Source organism: Phaseolus vulgaris, chromosome 2 (genome assembly GCF_051622355.1).
Source record: "Phaseolus vulgaris cultivar YP4 chromosome 2, ASM5162235v1, whole genome shotgun sequence".
NCBI lineage: Eukaryota > Viridiplantae > Streptophyta > Magnoliopsida > Fabales > Fabaceae > Phaseolus > Phaseolus vulgaris.
In genome coordinates, this window is record NC_143499.1 from 3,724,950 (window position 1) to 3,739,861 (window position 14,912).

A 14,912-nucleotide genomic window follows, 5' to 3' on the forward strand; every position below is an offset into this window, starting at 1 on the left:
TAATTATATTTACTTAAATATTTTTATATTCATGTCTAAATATAACCTTGAAAAAATCAAACAAAATAATATTTAATATTTAAATTTAGAGGATTAAATATGTTTTTCCCTGTAATATAGCGTCAAAATTATTACCTTTTGCATCTAGTCTAAATTTTAGTTTCTATCAGTTTTTTTACATTAATATTTTAACATCATCTATAAAATTGTCTATTTCTTTTCTATAAATATCTAATTGATTTGAAATACTAATTTTGGATGAAAGTAAAATGATGAAAAAAATATTTAAGTCAAATTTAAAATAATATTTAATTATTAAAAATTCAAAACACTTCTCTTAGTGTTTATCAAACACTCACTAGAATATGTATATGTATAAGTGAAGTCTAATTCAAAAAATATTTATTAAATTTATAAAAATTCGAATACGATTCTAATCTAATTTAAAAAGAAAAATACATTAATTTTTTAAAATTTAAACTTATTATATACAATTTTATTATAAATATAAAAATAAAAAATAAATTATTCTAAAGCCTGAGGAACAAGTCATACGAAATATCTTTTTGTTAAAAAAATTAAAATATACTTATACATATAAATTTTTATTATTAATTTATATAATTTATAATTATATATATATAAATATTTAGAATAAAATTGCTCCACCATTCATTTCTTAATTGAGTGTCTTAGAAATCCCACGTTGTTTGCAATGAGTTGATGTTGGAGAAGTTACCAAACCAAAGCAAACGAAACCCTTGGAATTTTGGCGAAGAAGGCATGTGGTTGCTTCTTCTCATTTGCCATGATCATAACACACACACTGTTATTAGTTTATGCCATATTCCTCATTCCCTTCTATCCCCACACACCTCTTTTTGTCTCGTCTTCAGAAGTGCATCCCAAAACCATGGAAACAAAGCCCCCAGCAACCACTGCTCAACCCCTTCTTGTGTAGCAATGCATCCATGGTTGGTGTTCTCATTGCATCCCTCAAAGACTTTCTGACCCATGGCCACCTACCAAATGCTTTCAAAACCTTCCTTCAAATTCAGCACCATGCTTCTTCTTCTTCTTCTTCTTCTTCCCACCTTCTCTTACACCCCATTAGCTCTCTTCTCTTTGCTTGCGCCGATTTCAAGTCATTGCCACAGGGTATGCAGCTTCATGCTCAAATCCTCTCTCTGGGTCTTCATCAAAATCCTATCTTGGTTGCAAGACTTATTGGGTTTTACACAAATGTTAATCTCATTGCCGGTGCCCAATTTGTGACTGAGAGTTCCAGTACTTTGGATCCTTTGCATTGGAATATGCTTATCTCGTCGTATGTTAAAAATGGGCTCTGTGGGGAGGCTCTTTCTGTGTATAAGAAAATGTTGAGTAAGCAGATTGAACCGGATGAATACACTTACCCTTCTGTTCTCAAGGCTTGTGGGGAATCGTTGGATGTCAATACTGGGATGGAGGTTCACAAGTCTATTGAGGCTAGCTCCATGAAGTGGTGTTTGTTTGTGCACAATGCTTTGGTCTCTATGTATGGTAGGTTTGGGAAACTGGAGGTTGCGCGTCACTTGTTTGATAATATGCCAACTAGAGATGCTGTTTCTTGGCACACCATGATCAGCTGCTATGCCTCTAGGGGTATGTGGAAGGAGGCGTTTCAGCTATTTGGAAGCATGCAAGAGGAGGGTATTCAAAGGAATGTGATTATATGGAACACCATTGCAGGAGGGTGCTTGCACATGGGCAATTTCGGAGGGGCACTTAAGCTGATTTCCCAGATGAGAACATCCGTTCCTCTGGACGCTGTTGCGTTTGTTGTTGGATTAAATGCGTGTTCCCACATTGGAGCCCTTAAATTAGGAAAGGAGATTCACGGTCATGCGGTGCGAACTTGCTTTGATGTGTTTGAGAATGTGAAAAATGCTTTGATTACAACGTATTCCAGGTGTAGAGATCTTGGGCATGCATTTATGTTGTTTCATAGAATGGAAGAGAAAGGTTTGATATCATGGAATGCCATGCTTTCTGGATATGCACATGTGGATAGAACTGAGGAAGTGTCCTTTCTTTTTAGAGAGATGTTACGGAAGGGTGTTGAACCTAATTATGTGACCATTGCAAGCGTTCTTCCCCTTTGTGCTCGCATAGCAAACCTGCAGCATGGCAAAGAGTTTCACTGCTACATTATGAAGCGTGAACAGTTTAAGGACTATTTATTATTGTGGAATGCCTTGGTGGACATGTATGCAAGGTCTGGCAAAGTTTTAGACGCCAGAAAAGTGTTCGATTCATTGAGCACAAGAGATGAAGTTACATACACTTCCATGATTTTGGGATACGGTATGAAGGGTGAGGGAGAAACAGCTCTAAAACTATTTGAACAGATGTGTAAGTTGGAGATTAAGCCAGATGCAGTAACTATGGTTGCGGTTTTAACAGCTTGTAGTCATTCTGGTCTTGTAGCCCAGGGGCAATTTCTTTTCAAAAGGATGATAGAAGTTTTTGGGATAGTTCCACGCCTTGAGCACTATGCCTGCATGGCTGATCTCTTTGGGAGGGCTGGTCTTCTAAACAAAGCAAAGGAGGTTGTCACAGGGATGCCATACAAGCCAACATCTGGAATGTGGGCTACTCTCATAGGGGCTTGTCGAATCCATGGAAACACAGTGATGGGGGAATGGGCAGCAGGAAAATTGCTAGAGATGAAACCTGATCATTCAGGCTATTATGTGTTGATTGCCAACATGTACGCTGCTGCTGGTTGTTGGAGCAAACTAGCAGAGGTGAGGACTTATATGAGGAATTTGGGTGTGAGAAAGGCTCCTGGCTGTGCTTGGGTTGATATTGGCACTGAGTTTTCTCCCTTTTTGGTGGGGGACATTTCTAACCCTCATGCATATCAGATTTACCCTTTGATGGATGGACTGAATGAGCTAATGAAAGATGCTGGTTATGTACAACGTGAGGAGTTTGTTTCATCCGAGGAAGATTTTGAGGAGATGAATATTGTAGGAAATGTATACTAAGTAGAAGTTAAGATATATTTCATTTATACATGGATATTGCAGATTGTTACCTATAAAACAGAAACTTGCTACAGTTGCCAGATGAAGCAAAAAAGAACTCTGAACACTAAAATTATTATGAGTTGTTTCCGAATGCTCAATTTACTTTTCCAGATCTGATCTCAGTGTCAACCATTTCATTTACCAGCTACCCTTTTGCACTATTCCAGTTATATTTAAATATAGATTGTTATGTAATTAAATTATTGATTTTAATAATTACTTTAAAGGCTAAATTAAATTTTAATCACAAATTGTATCCATACTAATGACAGTAATTTATAATGAGCCCTTGTAAAAAAGACAGTGATTATTTCTTATTATAAAATAACAGAAAGTATAGATACTATGTGAAATGATTTTGTAAACTTAAGTCAAATCAAGTGTAAAATTTTACTTCCTACTTCTGTCTGATTAAAACAAGTATTTAAAGTTTCTTTAATTTGAATTGCCATTTTAACATCTCAATTGTTTTAACCCAACTAAGCTCATTAACTTTTAAAATCAAACATTTAATCCCTGTTCATTGTCTTAGTTAAAACTCCCACTACTACTTAATCCAAACTTTAAAAAAAACACAAATTGAAATATGATAATTAAGAGAAATTTCATAAAAACTGAGCATTGGATAAAAATTGGATAGTTTAATTGTCTTCAGTTTTACAAAAATCTAAATCAATTCAACTTATTAAAAAAATGAATGAAAATTAAGAATTTAGAAACTACGGATAAAAAAATTTATAGGTTTTAAAAACTGGCAGGTATCTCAATAAATTTAAAAAAAAACAATATACCACAAAATTTAAAGGTGGATTTAAAGGTACAATTAAGCATGAAAATGACAACAATGAGGAATGATAATTTCTTGTTATAAAATGAAATAAACAGTACACTCAATGAAACTTGTATTAACGATTGACACTATCGATAATGACAGCAACAAATATTTGCATGTTTATACTCGTAAACTGTGTGAATTCCTTAATGCAATCCAAAATTTCCTACAAAAATTGGCGTCTGATTTGGTTTCAAGACGACCCACTTCGAACCAACAATGGTAAGTGTGTGGTTAACATTCTCCCAGACAAACAATGAGGGATAGAGCAAAAGGGCTTTTGGAACGGAAAAGTTGGAAATTAGCGATCAACATCAACCAACTCCACATCAAATACAAGCCACGAATTTTGTGGTATAGTTCCAACGCGCTTGTCCCCATATCTGCGTAACAAAAAACACTGTGAGACAATTGGAACTGTAATTTGATTACACCAAGTAGCTCGTTTAAGGTGGCGTTGAGCAAGCAAAATATACAGATCGTAACATAGATACTGACATGATAAGACAGACACGGAAATACAAATAATTTTAAAAATGTAAGACGCGGACATGGATCTTATATATTATATAATTATAAATTATATAAATTGATAATAAAGATTTAGGTCCACAAGTATGTTTCAGTTTTTTTTAACAAGATGTTTATCATGACTGGTTCAAAAAGATTTGTTACTTATTTTTATAATTATAATAAATACTTATACAATAAATTTGAATTTTTAGAAGACTAATCCATTTCTCTTTTTTAAAATTGTATTAGAATCGTGTTATAATTGGCAAAAATTCAATAAATATTTTTTAAATTAGACACTTTATCGACACGGACACCCCTTTTAAGAGGGTTGTCCGAGCATCATATATACAGATGCTTTAATTTCAAAACAAAGGGGAATGTATTTTTTACTTTCTCACGACACGATGTAGAGAAATCAAATTCAACAAATAAAAGATTAAACTGGGAATTTCATACCCCATAGATGGTGGAATTGTGATCCTTCTTTTGTCCCCAATCCTCATCCCTGTCGAAAACAAAACAAAACTACAATTGGTATACATAATTACTAGAGAGTAGACAGCATAAAATCTTATTATATATTACCATTGACCCCGACCTCCCACCCTTTGATGACTTGTCCTACACCTGCAAATACAACATGAAATAGTGAAACATATGTAAAAAGGAAAATAACGGCAAATTCAACACATAAGCAGATTACATACCCAGGCGAAATTTAAAGGGTGGCCCTCTCACATTTGAGTCAAATATTTTCCCATCCTTTTGCAGCTTGCCAATATATTTAACACTGACCTGAAACAAACAATAAGTTCCTGTTAAAATAAAGTACATTAAAAATATAGGTTGGAGAGAATTATTCTTCAGTGAACTAGATCAATGCAATCATCGAAAAAACTGTCGATGAAAGTGTAACCTTTTTTCCAGGAGTAGCTCTTTTGCCATCAGGTTTACCCATAAGGAGCTCCTCTATAACCAATCCGTTCGGAAAAGTTCTCACTTGAGATGGCTTGGTTTCAGCTTGTTTCTTCCCCTTTTTCTCAGAGTTAATGGACAAATTCTGCTTTTCAGCACTTGAAGTAATTTGATCTGCAGCAGCTACCCCTTCGAGCTCCTTGGCCTTTTTCTTCTTGTTTTTCTTGTTTTTTTTCTCAGAAGGGACCCTGGCAACAAATACCACAAGCATATAGTTAGCAAACAGTACATAACCCTAAGAGCGCAACAGAGGGCTCAAAAAACCAACCCCCCCTCTAAATTTCCAAGCTTCAATATCTCAAGCAAAGAAAAGAAAAAGTAATTAGAAATGACTCCACAGGAACAGAGTTCACCACAAGATCAAGCATGACCTAACAATTACACATCTTATATAGTTGAATTACAAATTTACTAAAGGTATTGATGTGGTATTTTTCTAGTAGAATTTTAGTTTGGTTGACCAGATGTTTTGAGAATTTAGTAAACTGGAGAAATTTTGGATTGTAACATCAATAGGAAGAATAGAAATTTAAATGTAGATGTAATACTTAAATCAACAATCCAAGCCAGTAACACCAAAAGCCCAGTGAAATGAAACTGATATTCTAGTTAGATGAAAGTTCTTACTCGTTATTGGACAACTTTCCATCATTTTCATCCTTTGCATGAGAAACATCACTCTGGATGGTTGTAATTTTGACCGCCTCAGTAACATTTGTCTCATTGCTGTTACCAGATGTATCAGCACTTTCCCCTTTAATACGTTCCTTTAACTTGTTTCTTTTCTTTTTCTTTTTCCTGAAACCATTTATCATTGTCAGAAAGATTTTAGAACAAAACTTCCAGCAAAATATAGATTAAAAGAATTTAAAAAGGAATTGGGGGACCAGGCAAATATCATATAGAAAATGATTCTTTTGGGAGTCAATAAACTGGGAGATCTTTCTCACCCATCCAGTGGCTCTTCTTCATCAGTAATATCAACTTTCCGTTTAACGCTACCAGAATGATCGACATCTTTTTCCTTCTTGTTGGCATTCTCAGTTTTCTTGGTGGCTTGTTCTCCTTTCATTTCTGCATCTGCCTTCTGAGAGATAGACACATCTTTCTCTGCAGTGGATATTGGAAAGCCATCTTCATCTTCACTCTCCACAAGGTCAGTCTCACCCTTAGCAACAATCGCACGCTCAAAACTTTTGCTGTCATTTGGTTTCAACTTAGCTACCTGTTTCTTTTTCTTTAACTGCTTATTTTGATCATCTCCATTTTCAGGTTTTTCATCATCCACTATTTCCTCAATAACAACTGAAACAAAAGGGGAAAAGAAAACACATGCTATTAATGTTGATTTCAATAGAAAAATCTTGCAAAGTATGATGCAGAAGCAGAAGCTATGGAAATCCATTTACTTTTTTTTCCTTAAATTTTACAGTTTCTTTCCTACACTCACACAATGTTAACAAATTGCAGATTGTGGAAAATGGCAGAAAACCAACAATCTGCAATACCATCTAGCAGATAGCATCACAGGCATATCACATAACAGTTGAAATATGGTGCATATCAATTATATATGGCTTAAGACTTGTCAAAGATGAGAGGAATGCAGAACACAGGCCACAACCACAACAATCACAGTTGCTGCAATCTATGCAATGGCACTAACAGCTATTTAACAAAACTGCACACGAGGAATGCATGTGTTAAAATGAGCAGATGCACAAAAGAATGATTGTTGCTAATATGAACCAAAAAAATGTAATGATGAAACTTATTAAAATGAAAGTGATAAATCTATTATTGGATTGTATAGCATATCAACTATCTATCATTATATAACAATGTATCTGCATGTCCACAATCATACGCAAATCTTCTTGGACAGTTTGTGATTTTTTCAAGAAAATATAGTAGTAGAATTTGAGTATTTGATGACATTTCATAATTTATTTTACTATAAATTTAACATTTGTATGTCTGTAGATGTAAAAAACACATGTGAACATCAGTAAGAAAACTACAAAAATTAAAGAAAAATAAACATAAGAAAAGAGCAAAAAATACATATAATTGTTTCATGACCTCAAGAAAAGTTTATAATATAACAAAAATACCTCCACTATTTGGGACTGGTGAAGAATGGTACATGTCAATATCACTATCAACAATAAAGCCATCGTCATATCCATCTTCACTACCGTAATCAGATGAGTCATCTGACTCGGTTCCTTCAATATCTTCTCCGAATGAATCACTTTCACAATGTAGTTGGAAAATCAAGAAGATATTAAAAAAAACTACACCAAGAATAATGTCTTAGTCACAACTACATAAACAAAAACTTAAATTGCAATGCAAAGTAGACAACAAATGAATTTTTTTCAGAAGGATACTATTCATAGTCATCCTTAAGCTCATCACCATCATCAGCCGCAAAAAAACCAGAAATATGGATGCTTCGAGAACCAATCACTGAGAATGCAACTAAGTCATCAATGTCAAACTTAAGATTCAAAGGGCATGATTCAATTCTGTTTGGTAGCAGTGAACACAAGAAAACTGGACTTTTGTGTCCAGAAGCGCACTGAAGAATGATTTTCTCCTTCGATGAGCCAATGCCTAGAGTAGCCTGAAAATTTAGGACAAAAACCGAAAAGAAGGAAACAGTTCATACCCACCATGACATTCTATATCCAACTCAAAAAACATCAACTGACTTCAGACTCCACGAGTGCCATTACATTCAAACCGCATATAATTACATTTATATCAACAGAAAAACTATACTGATTAAACATTCTTAATCCCGATGAAGATATAATAAGGTCAAGCAAATTTATCAAAAATCCAAACATAAAACCCCCACAAGGAAACTACATTCCGAACCTTAATGTCAAAGAAAACCAGCAAAAATGTTGACTCAGAAATTGACCAGAACAGAAAACAAAAGTTCTTTGCATTAAACAAACCCAAGAAATGAAAGAAAAAATCACGAAATCCCAGAACAAGAGTAGAGTTCATGAATAAAGAACCTGAGTAACGTGCAGCTTTCCTCGCGCATTGTCAGAGTGATAAGGGCACGGTTTGTTAGGTTTGACTTCAATCCCTGAGCTCAAAAGGAAAATGAAAAAGGTAAAATAAAAAACACAGAGAAGAGTTGAAAATCCATGAAAACAAGTACAAGAAACAGAATATTAGTAGCTATAAAACGCAAATTTCAAGATGAGGAGTGAAAGAGCTGAATGTTTGTGCATTTAGAACTATGTTGAAGAGAGGAGAAGGAAGATGACTAACCCCAGAATCCCATTGTGAAATGAAAATCAAAATCCACGTCACTTTGTATAAATATACAAAAACCCTAAAAGCGAGTGCCGTTTTGGGTACAGACCTGTCGTTTGCAGACAAACCAACCCTAGATAGCTAGATTGTTGCGTTTGTTATACACTGATTTCTTTCTGCACCCCTATAAATTTTTCCTCCACCCTATATTCTTTGATAGTTTTGGATTATTGCAAAATAGGATTGTTTTTCTGAAACATATTTTTTTAACTTACATAAATCCTGAAATTTATAAAAAAAATTCCGAAAATAATTTAAAAAATATTTTTAAAAGGGATAAAATAATATTTTCATAAAGGATGGGTGCAGGGAGAAAATTGTTGGGGTGCACGATTTCGCTAGCAGGTCCAAATGCATTCTTGGGCATTTGCTTCCTAGACTCCCATATTTTCTTCTATCACCCCATAATCATCAAAACTAATTTCCAGAATTTTAATTTTAACACTCTCGTAAAGTACTATTTTGCAATAATTATTTTAACGTTTCTGAAAAAAAAAAAACTTTTTATAATTTTTACACTTCCAAAAGATATTTCTACAATGTTAGTTTATTTTAATATTTCCAGGAATTATTTCTGAATTGTTGAAAATGTTTATTATTTTGAAAATAAATTTTTAGACCAATGTGGCAATGTAATTTGTTTTAACTTTCAAAACTTTTTTTTTTCTTTTTATCATCATTTTCTTCTTTTTCAAATTCTAAATTTTCTTGCACATTTTTGCAAGGTGTTTATTTTATTTCAATACTTATTCTCATTTTTTATGGGTCAAAAACCATCACACTCAATTTAAGTTTACTGAACCAAGTTCTCAACTTAGGCCTGAAATCATTGCCACCATCAAGCACATGAGATATTTACTCCACAAAATTGAATAGCATAAACAAATGAAGAATACAAGTTTAAGAAGTGCAATAATAAAAATACAAATATAACTTTACATTCACAAGATGAAGCTCAGAAAGGAGAAAGATAACAAGAATATTGAAGGTATGAAGTTGAAGAAGAACATTAAAGGTAAGAATAAGAAGAGATTGAATGAACAATAGACATAATTTTATGATGATGAAAGGAATGAAGTTGAATCAAATCAATGATTCCATAAATCCTCATGCAGTGTACTAATCCTGCTATCTCTTCTTTCTTACATGTTTTCACTTTTTATCATAGATCTCTGGAAATTAACTATTCCAAAACCTCAAACATTCTAAAGGACTTCATATAGAACTTGTTCTGGTACCGTCAATATAGTCTCACATCGTTCCGGAATCGAGTCTAAGGACAGTTTATAAATTTCTCCCTCCTTCAACCTTTCAAAGCGTCTTTTAAGGACAAAACCATGTACCGACCTCCAAAGCAGACAATATTTCAGATGTAGTGATTGACCCTAACGATGCTATCTTTTTGGACTTGAGTTCAGAACAAAACTACTCTTAAATTGGATCCTTTGATTCTTTAAGATGATATATATATACAACAGTTCCAAAACAATGTAGAAATTTTCACTATAACCACTTTGCCAATTGAGGAAATTGCTGCAGAAGCCATGTCACACTCCTTATCACTGTCTGCATATAAATTGTTTTCCAAGGGAATCCAACCAAGTCAATAGATAAAAACACTCATTCAAACAATAAAATCAATTTCATTATAGTGTGAAGAAAAAGAAAAAAAATGTATCTAATTCTTATTCTATTTTTTTTTATCAACAATAAAAATATATACATAAAAATAACAGACTCAAACACTCTAAAAACTCTAGATAAGAGACTAACTAACAAACCAACTAAACATTTGGCAAGTACCACCCCCAACTCAAGAGACACCACTCCACCAACCTAAAACAAAAACAAACAAGACTACGACGAGCGAGCGTAAACATATTAAAGAGGCAAGACACCAATCTGAGTAAAAAAAACAAACAGAGAACAATTTAAAAGATAATCAAAATCAAACATTTAGTTGAGTCAAAGAAAATATTTCAGAATGAATGATCCACCACTCCATCCTTAAAAATTATTTTATTCCTATGTTATAATCTAGTTCTTAGTGTATAACAGCACCCTTATTTTCTTTTCTGCTTTTCCATTTTCTCTTTATTCACACTTTCTTTTCTTTATCCATCATAGAGTCAAATTCACGTACCAAAGTTGCATCCCCAGGCTTGATTGCAGGTTCAACACAGTCTCTGCCATATCTGTTTTCACAAATTTAAGATTTATCTGTGAATTGCTACTGTAAAAAGGAAAATTTTAATGAACTTTATAAGCATTATTAGCTAATCAAAGATCCCATTGAAAATGTTGCAAGCTATTTGAGTTGAGAGTTATGAACTCAATCAACAAATGCAATGGTTTTGATGATAAGTATAAATCCATGTACATAATACAGTTAATGTACACCAAAAACACTATCACTCACGTTATTTGTCTTCTGCCATCGATCATCTCTAGACGATAAAAACTGCACCCTTTGCTAAAGGGAAAAGCTTTTCCCTTCCATTCTAAACACATTTCAAAATGTTAGTAACATGTTTTTTGTTCAATCTGAAAACACATTAAAAAGTGATCAAGAATAATAGAATCTGTGCAATGCACCTAAATGCCATATCACCCCTACGGATGAGGAGTCCTCGGTAGACAAATCATCAATAACAAACTGCAGATCTTTGCTGGTAGAATTGGTGAATTTTTTGAAAAACTCAAGAATTTCCTGCATAAATAAGTGAGTGCAGACACTGAAATGATTAATAGCATAAACATTAATACGACACGGACACGAATACAATAATTTTTAAAATGTAAGACATGAAGATAGAAATCTATATTATATAATTATAAATTGACAATAACAATTTATATGTACAAGTATGTTTTAGTTTGTATTAGCAGAAAGATGTTTGGCGGGTTCAAAAGTGTTTCTACCGGAAATGAGTTTGGGACAGACAATACCTTAGATACAGTAATTGACCTTAATGGTGTTATCTTTCGGACTTGAGGTCAGAACAAAAAAATTTGTTATTTATTTTTATAATTATAATAAAAAATTATACCATAAGTTTGAGTTTTTAAAAAATTAATATATTTTTTCTTTTTAAAATTGTGTTAGACCCGTGCTAGGATTGTCAGGAATCCAACAAATATGTTTTGAATTGTGTTTTGAATTGGACAATTTCCTTATAAGAATGTTGGTGTCCAATACATATGTTCCACACATATACATCATATAAGAGGAGTGTGCGAACCTCATTCATGTTAAAGATAATTACTCGTCAACAAAAACTATCTTAACTTGACAACAACAATTGATTTCTGGTTTAAATTACCTTACGACCCACGAAGGGTTGGGGAAAGACAAGATCTTCGTACACACAATTGTCTGCGATAAGGTACTGAACAGAATCCACGTCGTGGGCATTGATTCCTCCATAGAAATTCCTCACCACAGCTGAAGCTGAGTCAACAGCGTTATCATCACCAAAACTTTTGGTAGCTGGTGATGCTACGGTACCCAATTGCTTTTCGCCACCCCCATCAGTGGCTCTCCATTTTCTTCTTCTTCTTCTTTTGCTTCCAAGTTCTGGAAGAGCAAACGAGGCCTCAACTGGGTTCAAAGGCGTCAAGCTTGTAACGATTTTGATGGAGGAATATGGAGAAGACGGAATCAATGGTGGAACTGAGTTAAAGAACGACCAAGGGGAAGTGGTGATGGACATTTTGCAGAGACACTTCACTCTAACAAGCAGAATCAATCACTCTTCTTCACACTTGCTCCATTATTTTTGCTTCCAATCTCGTGGTATTAACTGTTAACTGACATATAACTCGAACACCAACTACCACTGATTCTGCAGATAGACCTTTCATGTCTTTTTTGTTTTGGTTTGGGCCAACCCATGTATAAAGAAAAGCCCAATTCATTGTGAAATGAAAAGCCCAAAACAAAAAGGAAGTGAAAATAAGATGGTAGGAATAAAAAATGTTATGTGTTTAGATGGAGTACGGCAAATTCTTCATAAACCGTATCAATTCTAAAAATAAAAAATAACAAAAATATTCCTAAAAAATGACAAAAATAACCTTACAGGAGAGTATAGATCAAAATTACTTTCAGAACTTTTTATCCAAAAATATTCTTGAATTTGAATTTTCATAACACATTTTTAAATTTTTTATTTAGAATGCATTTTCAATTTTTTGTTCTTGATCTTTTTGTCCGGAGTGTATTATTTTAGTTTTGAATTATATTTATTACTTCACTTTATTGATGGATATTAAGTTTTACATGTTTATAGGACCGACCAATAGATGATGAAAAGCAAAAGCAAAGAAGTGAAAGAAGTTGGAGAAATCTTAGAATAAATAATAGTGTCTGCTTCACAAATGGAGTTCCAATACATCAGCTGAGTTTATTTACCATTAAAATAAACCACACCACACTCTTCCACAGCCTATAAAACACAGCCAATAAACAGAGTTTCGTGGCCCATCTGCTACACAAAACAAATCCCACCCACTATACTAAATAAAAAACCTTGACTCACACAACAAATAGTTACACTAATCTCTATTGGGACCCTTCAAAGTCTCATCTAGAACTGGTCAAATGCAGAGACATGGCATCACTGTCACCATTGTTGTCACCTCACCTTAATTCATATATTGACAATTCTATTTTTCTGTCTAAAACTTGTAGCAGTTTATGAATGACCAAAATAACTTTTCTTCCTATCATCAATCAATAACAGTTCTATATTAGATCAGGTTATGAAAGTATATAAAGTAACCACAATTAACTAATAGCAAATACTGGTGTATGTATAGTATATGTAGTGTATTCTTATGGGTATACCTTGTGAATGTATAATGTATGTATGTATTTTGTATTGTGTATTTGTGTATCTAAGGATCCCAGAGAGAATCACTCTGCATATTCTCCCACTCATTGTCTTCAAAGGCATACCCATTTGCGAACATCATGGATTGATCATGCATCATGAAAGTGTCAGGCATTTGCATCCACGTCTGAGGAGAGTCCATGGGCGAGTCATTGATCGCCTGAATCTGAGTGGGGGAGAGTCTCACTGTCAGCGGCGGCGCCGTCAAGGAGCCGCCTCCTGTTTCCGCGGCGGCGGGGTTGGTCCGGAGCCGCAGCGCCGCCTCGTGCGCCGCCATGCGTATGTGGTCCGCATTGTTGCTCACGGGGCGCGGCAGCGTGCTGGCGAGCTCGGGGAAATTGAGCCGCGCGTCGCGGCCCCGGAAATGCAGCGCCGCCACGTCGTAGGCGGCGGCGGCCATCTCCGGCGTCTCGAAGCTCCCGAGCCAAATTCGGGTCTTGGTTCCGGGTTCGCGGATTTCGGATACCCACTTGCCCCATTTTCTCTTGCGCACTCCTCTGTACGCAGAAGAAGCAGCACCAACATGGGTCGAGCTTGAAGATGGCATTTCCATGCAAATCAATGTCAAAGCTTTGAACTTTGAGTAATGTTACAGTTAAGGTGTTTATGGCAGTGTTGTGAATTGCAGAAGCTAACGGTAGTAGTGATCTGAGGAACATTGTCGTTGTTATTTATAGAAGGGGATGTGAAACGTGGAAGCATTGGCAACATCTTGGTTTGGGTGAGCTTCCTCGTAGCTGCTCTGTTTTTCCAACAAAATCTATGTTTTTTTTTATGTTGTTTTTGATTGGTTAATGAGTGAGGCATAGATGTTGGTGGTGATGTTGGAGTTAAATAATGAGGGAATGGTGAAGATTTTTGTTTGTGTTGAGATTGGAAAGTGAAAATGGGAAGATGATGATGGAGGAGGAGGTGACATGTGTGTGTGTTTGTGTGTAAACTTTTTGAGGTTGAAAATGAAGTGAGAAGAGTGACTGTTTGGGACGCGTTTTGAAAACTTAGGTGGCAATGCTTTTTTCCAATCACAATTCAAAATTGGTAAAATCTTATATAAAGTTATGGAAATCTTAGATCAGCTTGGGCATCTACATATTTGTTTAATTGGAGATACTTACATTTTCTTGTGGATAAAAACTTTAGAGGCACACTTCACTTCTACTTTCAGATTATATCTTCATACATATGTATACTTCATATTATTTTATAATTTTGCTATCTCCTATTAATATTATTAAAGAAATGGTAATATAGGTTTACACTTTTCATAATAAAATATTGTTC

The 14,912-nt window shown here is 34.4% G+C and overlaps 4 protein-coding genes across 5 annotated transcripts; 1 reads left to right on the forward strand and 3 right to left on the reverse strand.

The window, feature by feature from the left end:
• The first annotated feature begins 691 nt into the window (after positions 1–691).
• On the forward strand, positions 692–3,189 carry LOC137810281 (Tetratricopeptide repeat (TPR)-like superfamily protein). The gene has a single exon (XM_068611463.2). The coding sequence runs from the start codon at positions 840–842 to the stop codon at positions 3,030–3,032; it is 2,193 nt and encodes a 730-aa protein (XP_068467564.2). The 5' UTR covers positions 692–839; the 3' UTR covers positions 3,033–3,189.
• A 695-nt stretch (positions 3,190–3,884) lies between these two features.
• Positions 3,885–8,806, reverse strand: FKBP53 (FK506 BINDING PROTEIN 53). Its single transcript, XM_068611464.2, has 11 exons — positions 8,692–8,806; positions 8,430–8,503; positions 7,791–8,026; positions 7,512–7,651; positions 6,348–6,702; positions 6,025–6,195; positions 5,339–5,585; positions 5,130–5,217; positions 5,008–5,049; positions 4,879–4,927; positions 3,885–4,289 (listed from the first exon to the last, which is right to left on the reverse strand). Exons 1-11 carry the CDS (start codon positions 8,702–8,704, stop codon positions 4,208–4,210), a joined length of 1,497 nt encoding a protein of 498 aa, XP_068467565.2. The 5' UTR covers positions 8,705–8,806; the 3' UTR covers positions 3,885–4,207.
• Positions 8,807–9,768: 962 nt separating this feature from the next.
• Positions 9,769–12,979, reverse strand: LOC137810286 (Nuclear transport factor 2 (NTF2) family protein). 2 transcript variants are annotated; one of them, XM_068611468.2, is made up of 5 exons: positions 12,060–12,979; positions 11,332–11,446; positions 11,156–11,237; positions 10,880–10,931; positions 9,769–10,302 (listed from the first exon to the last, which is right to left on the reverse strand). In XM_068611468.2, exons 1-5 carry the CDS (start codon positions 12,447–12,449, stop codon positions 10,240–10,242), a joined length of 702 nt encoding a protein of 233 aa, XP_068467569.1. In that variant the 5' UTR covers positions 12,450–12,979; the 3' UTR covers positions 9,769–10,239. The 2 variants fall into 2 exon arrangements, with proteins under 2 accessions (XP_068467569.1, XP_090154226.1); XM_090298100.1 differs by having other exon boundaries at positions 9,769–10,298; positions 12,060–12,581.
• Positions 12,980–13,087: 108 nt separating this feature from the next.
• LOC137810287 (Integrase-type DNA-binding superfamily protein) lies at positions 13,088–14,184 on the reverse strand. Its single transcript, XM_068611469.2, has one exon. It carries the CDS (start codon positions 14,182–14,184, stop codon positions 13,636–13,638), a length of 549 nt encoding a protein of 182 aa, XP_068467570.1. The 3' UTR covers positions 13,088–13,635.
• Between the last annotated feature and the right edge of the window lie 728 nt (positions 14,185–14,912).

What these genes read in the sequence shown, in the direction of transcription:
- FKBP53 (XM_068611464.2), bottom strand. An exon ending in GAAAGCTGCACGTTACTCAG is followed by an intron (nt 8,027 to 8,429) that starts GTTCTTTATTCA and finishes CTAAATTTTCAG; the next exon opens with GCTACTCTAGGCATTGGCTC. An exon ending in GAGCTACTCCTGGAAAAAAG is followed by an intron (nt 5,218 to 5,338) that starts GTTACACTTTCA and finishes TGTTTGTTTCAG; the next exon opens with GTCAGTGTTAAATATATTGG.
- LOC137810286 (XM_068611468.2), bottom strand. Translation starts at nt 12,449, where the DNA reads ATGTCCATCACCACTTCCCCTTGGTCGTTCTTTAACTCAGTTCCACCA. An exon ending in AACCCTTCGTGGGTCGTAAG is followed by an intron (nt 11,447 to 12,059) that starts GTAATTTAAACC and finishes TTATTTATGCAG; the next exon opens with GAAATTCTTGAGTTTTTCAA. An exon ending in AGCCTGGGGATGCAACTTTG is followed by an intron (nt 10,303 to 10,879) that starts GTACGTGAATTT and finishes ATTTATATGCAG; the next exon opens with ACAGTGATAAGGAGTGTGAC.
- LOC137810287 (XM_068611469.2), bottom strand. Translation starts at nt 14,184, where the DNA reads ATGGAAATGCCATCTTCAAGCTCGACCCATGTTGGTGCTGCTTCTTCT.
- LOC137810281 (XM_068611463.2), top strand. Translation starts at nt 840, where the DNA reads ATGCCATATTCCTCATTCCCTTCTATCCCCACACACCTCTTTTTGTCT.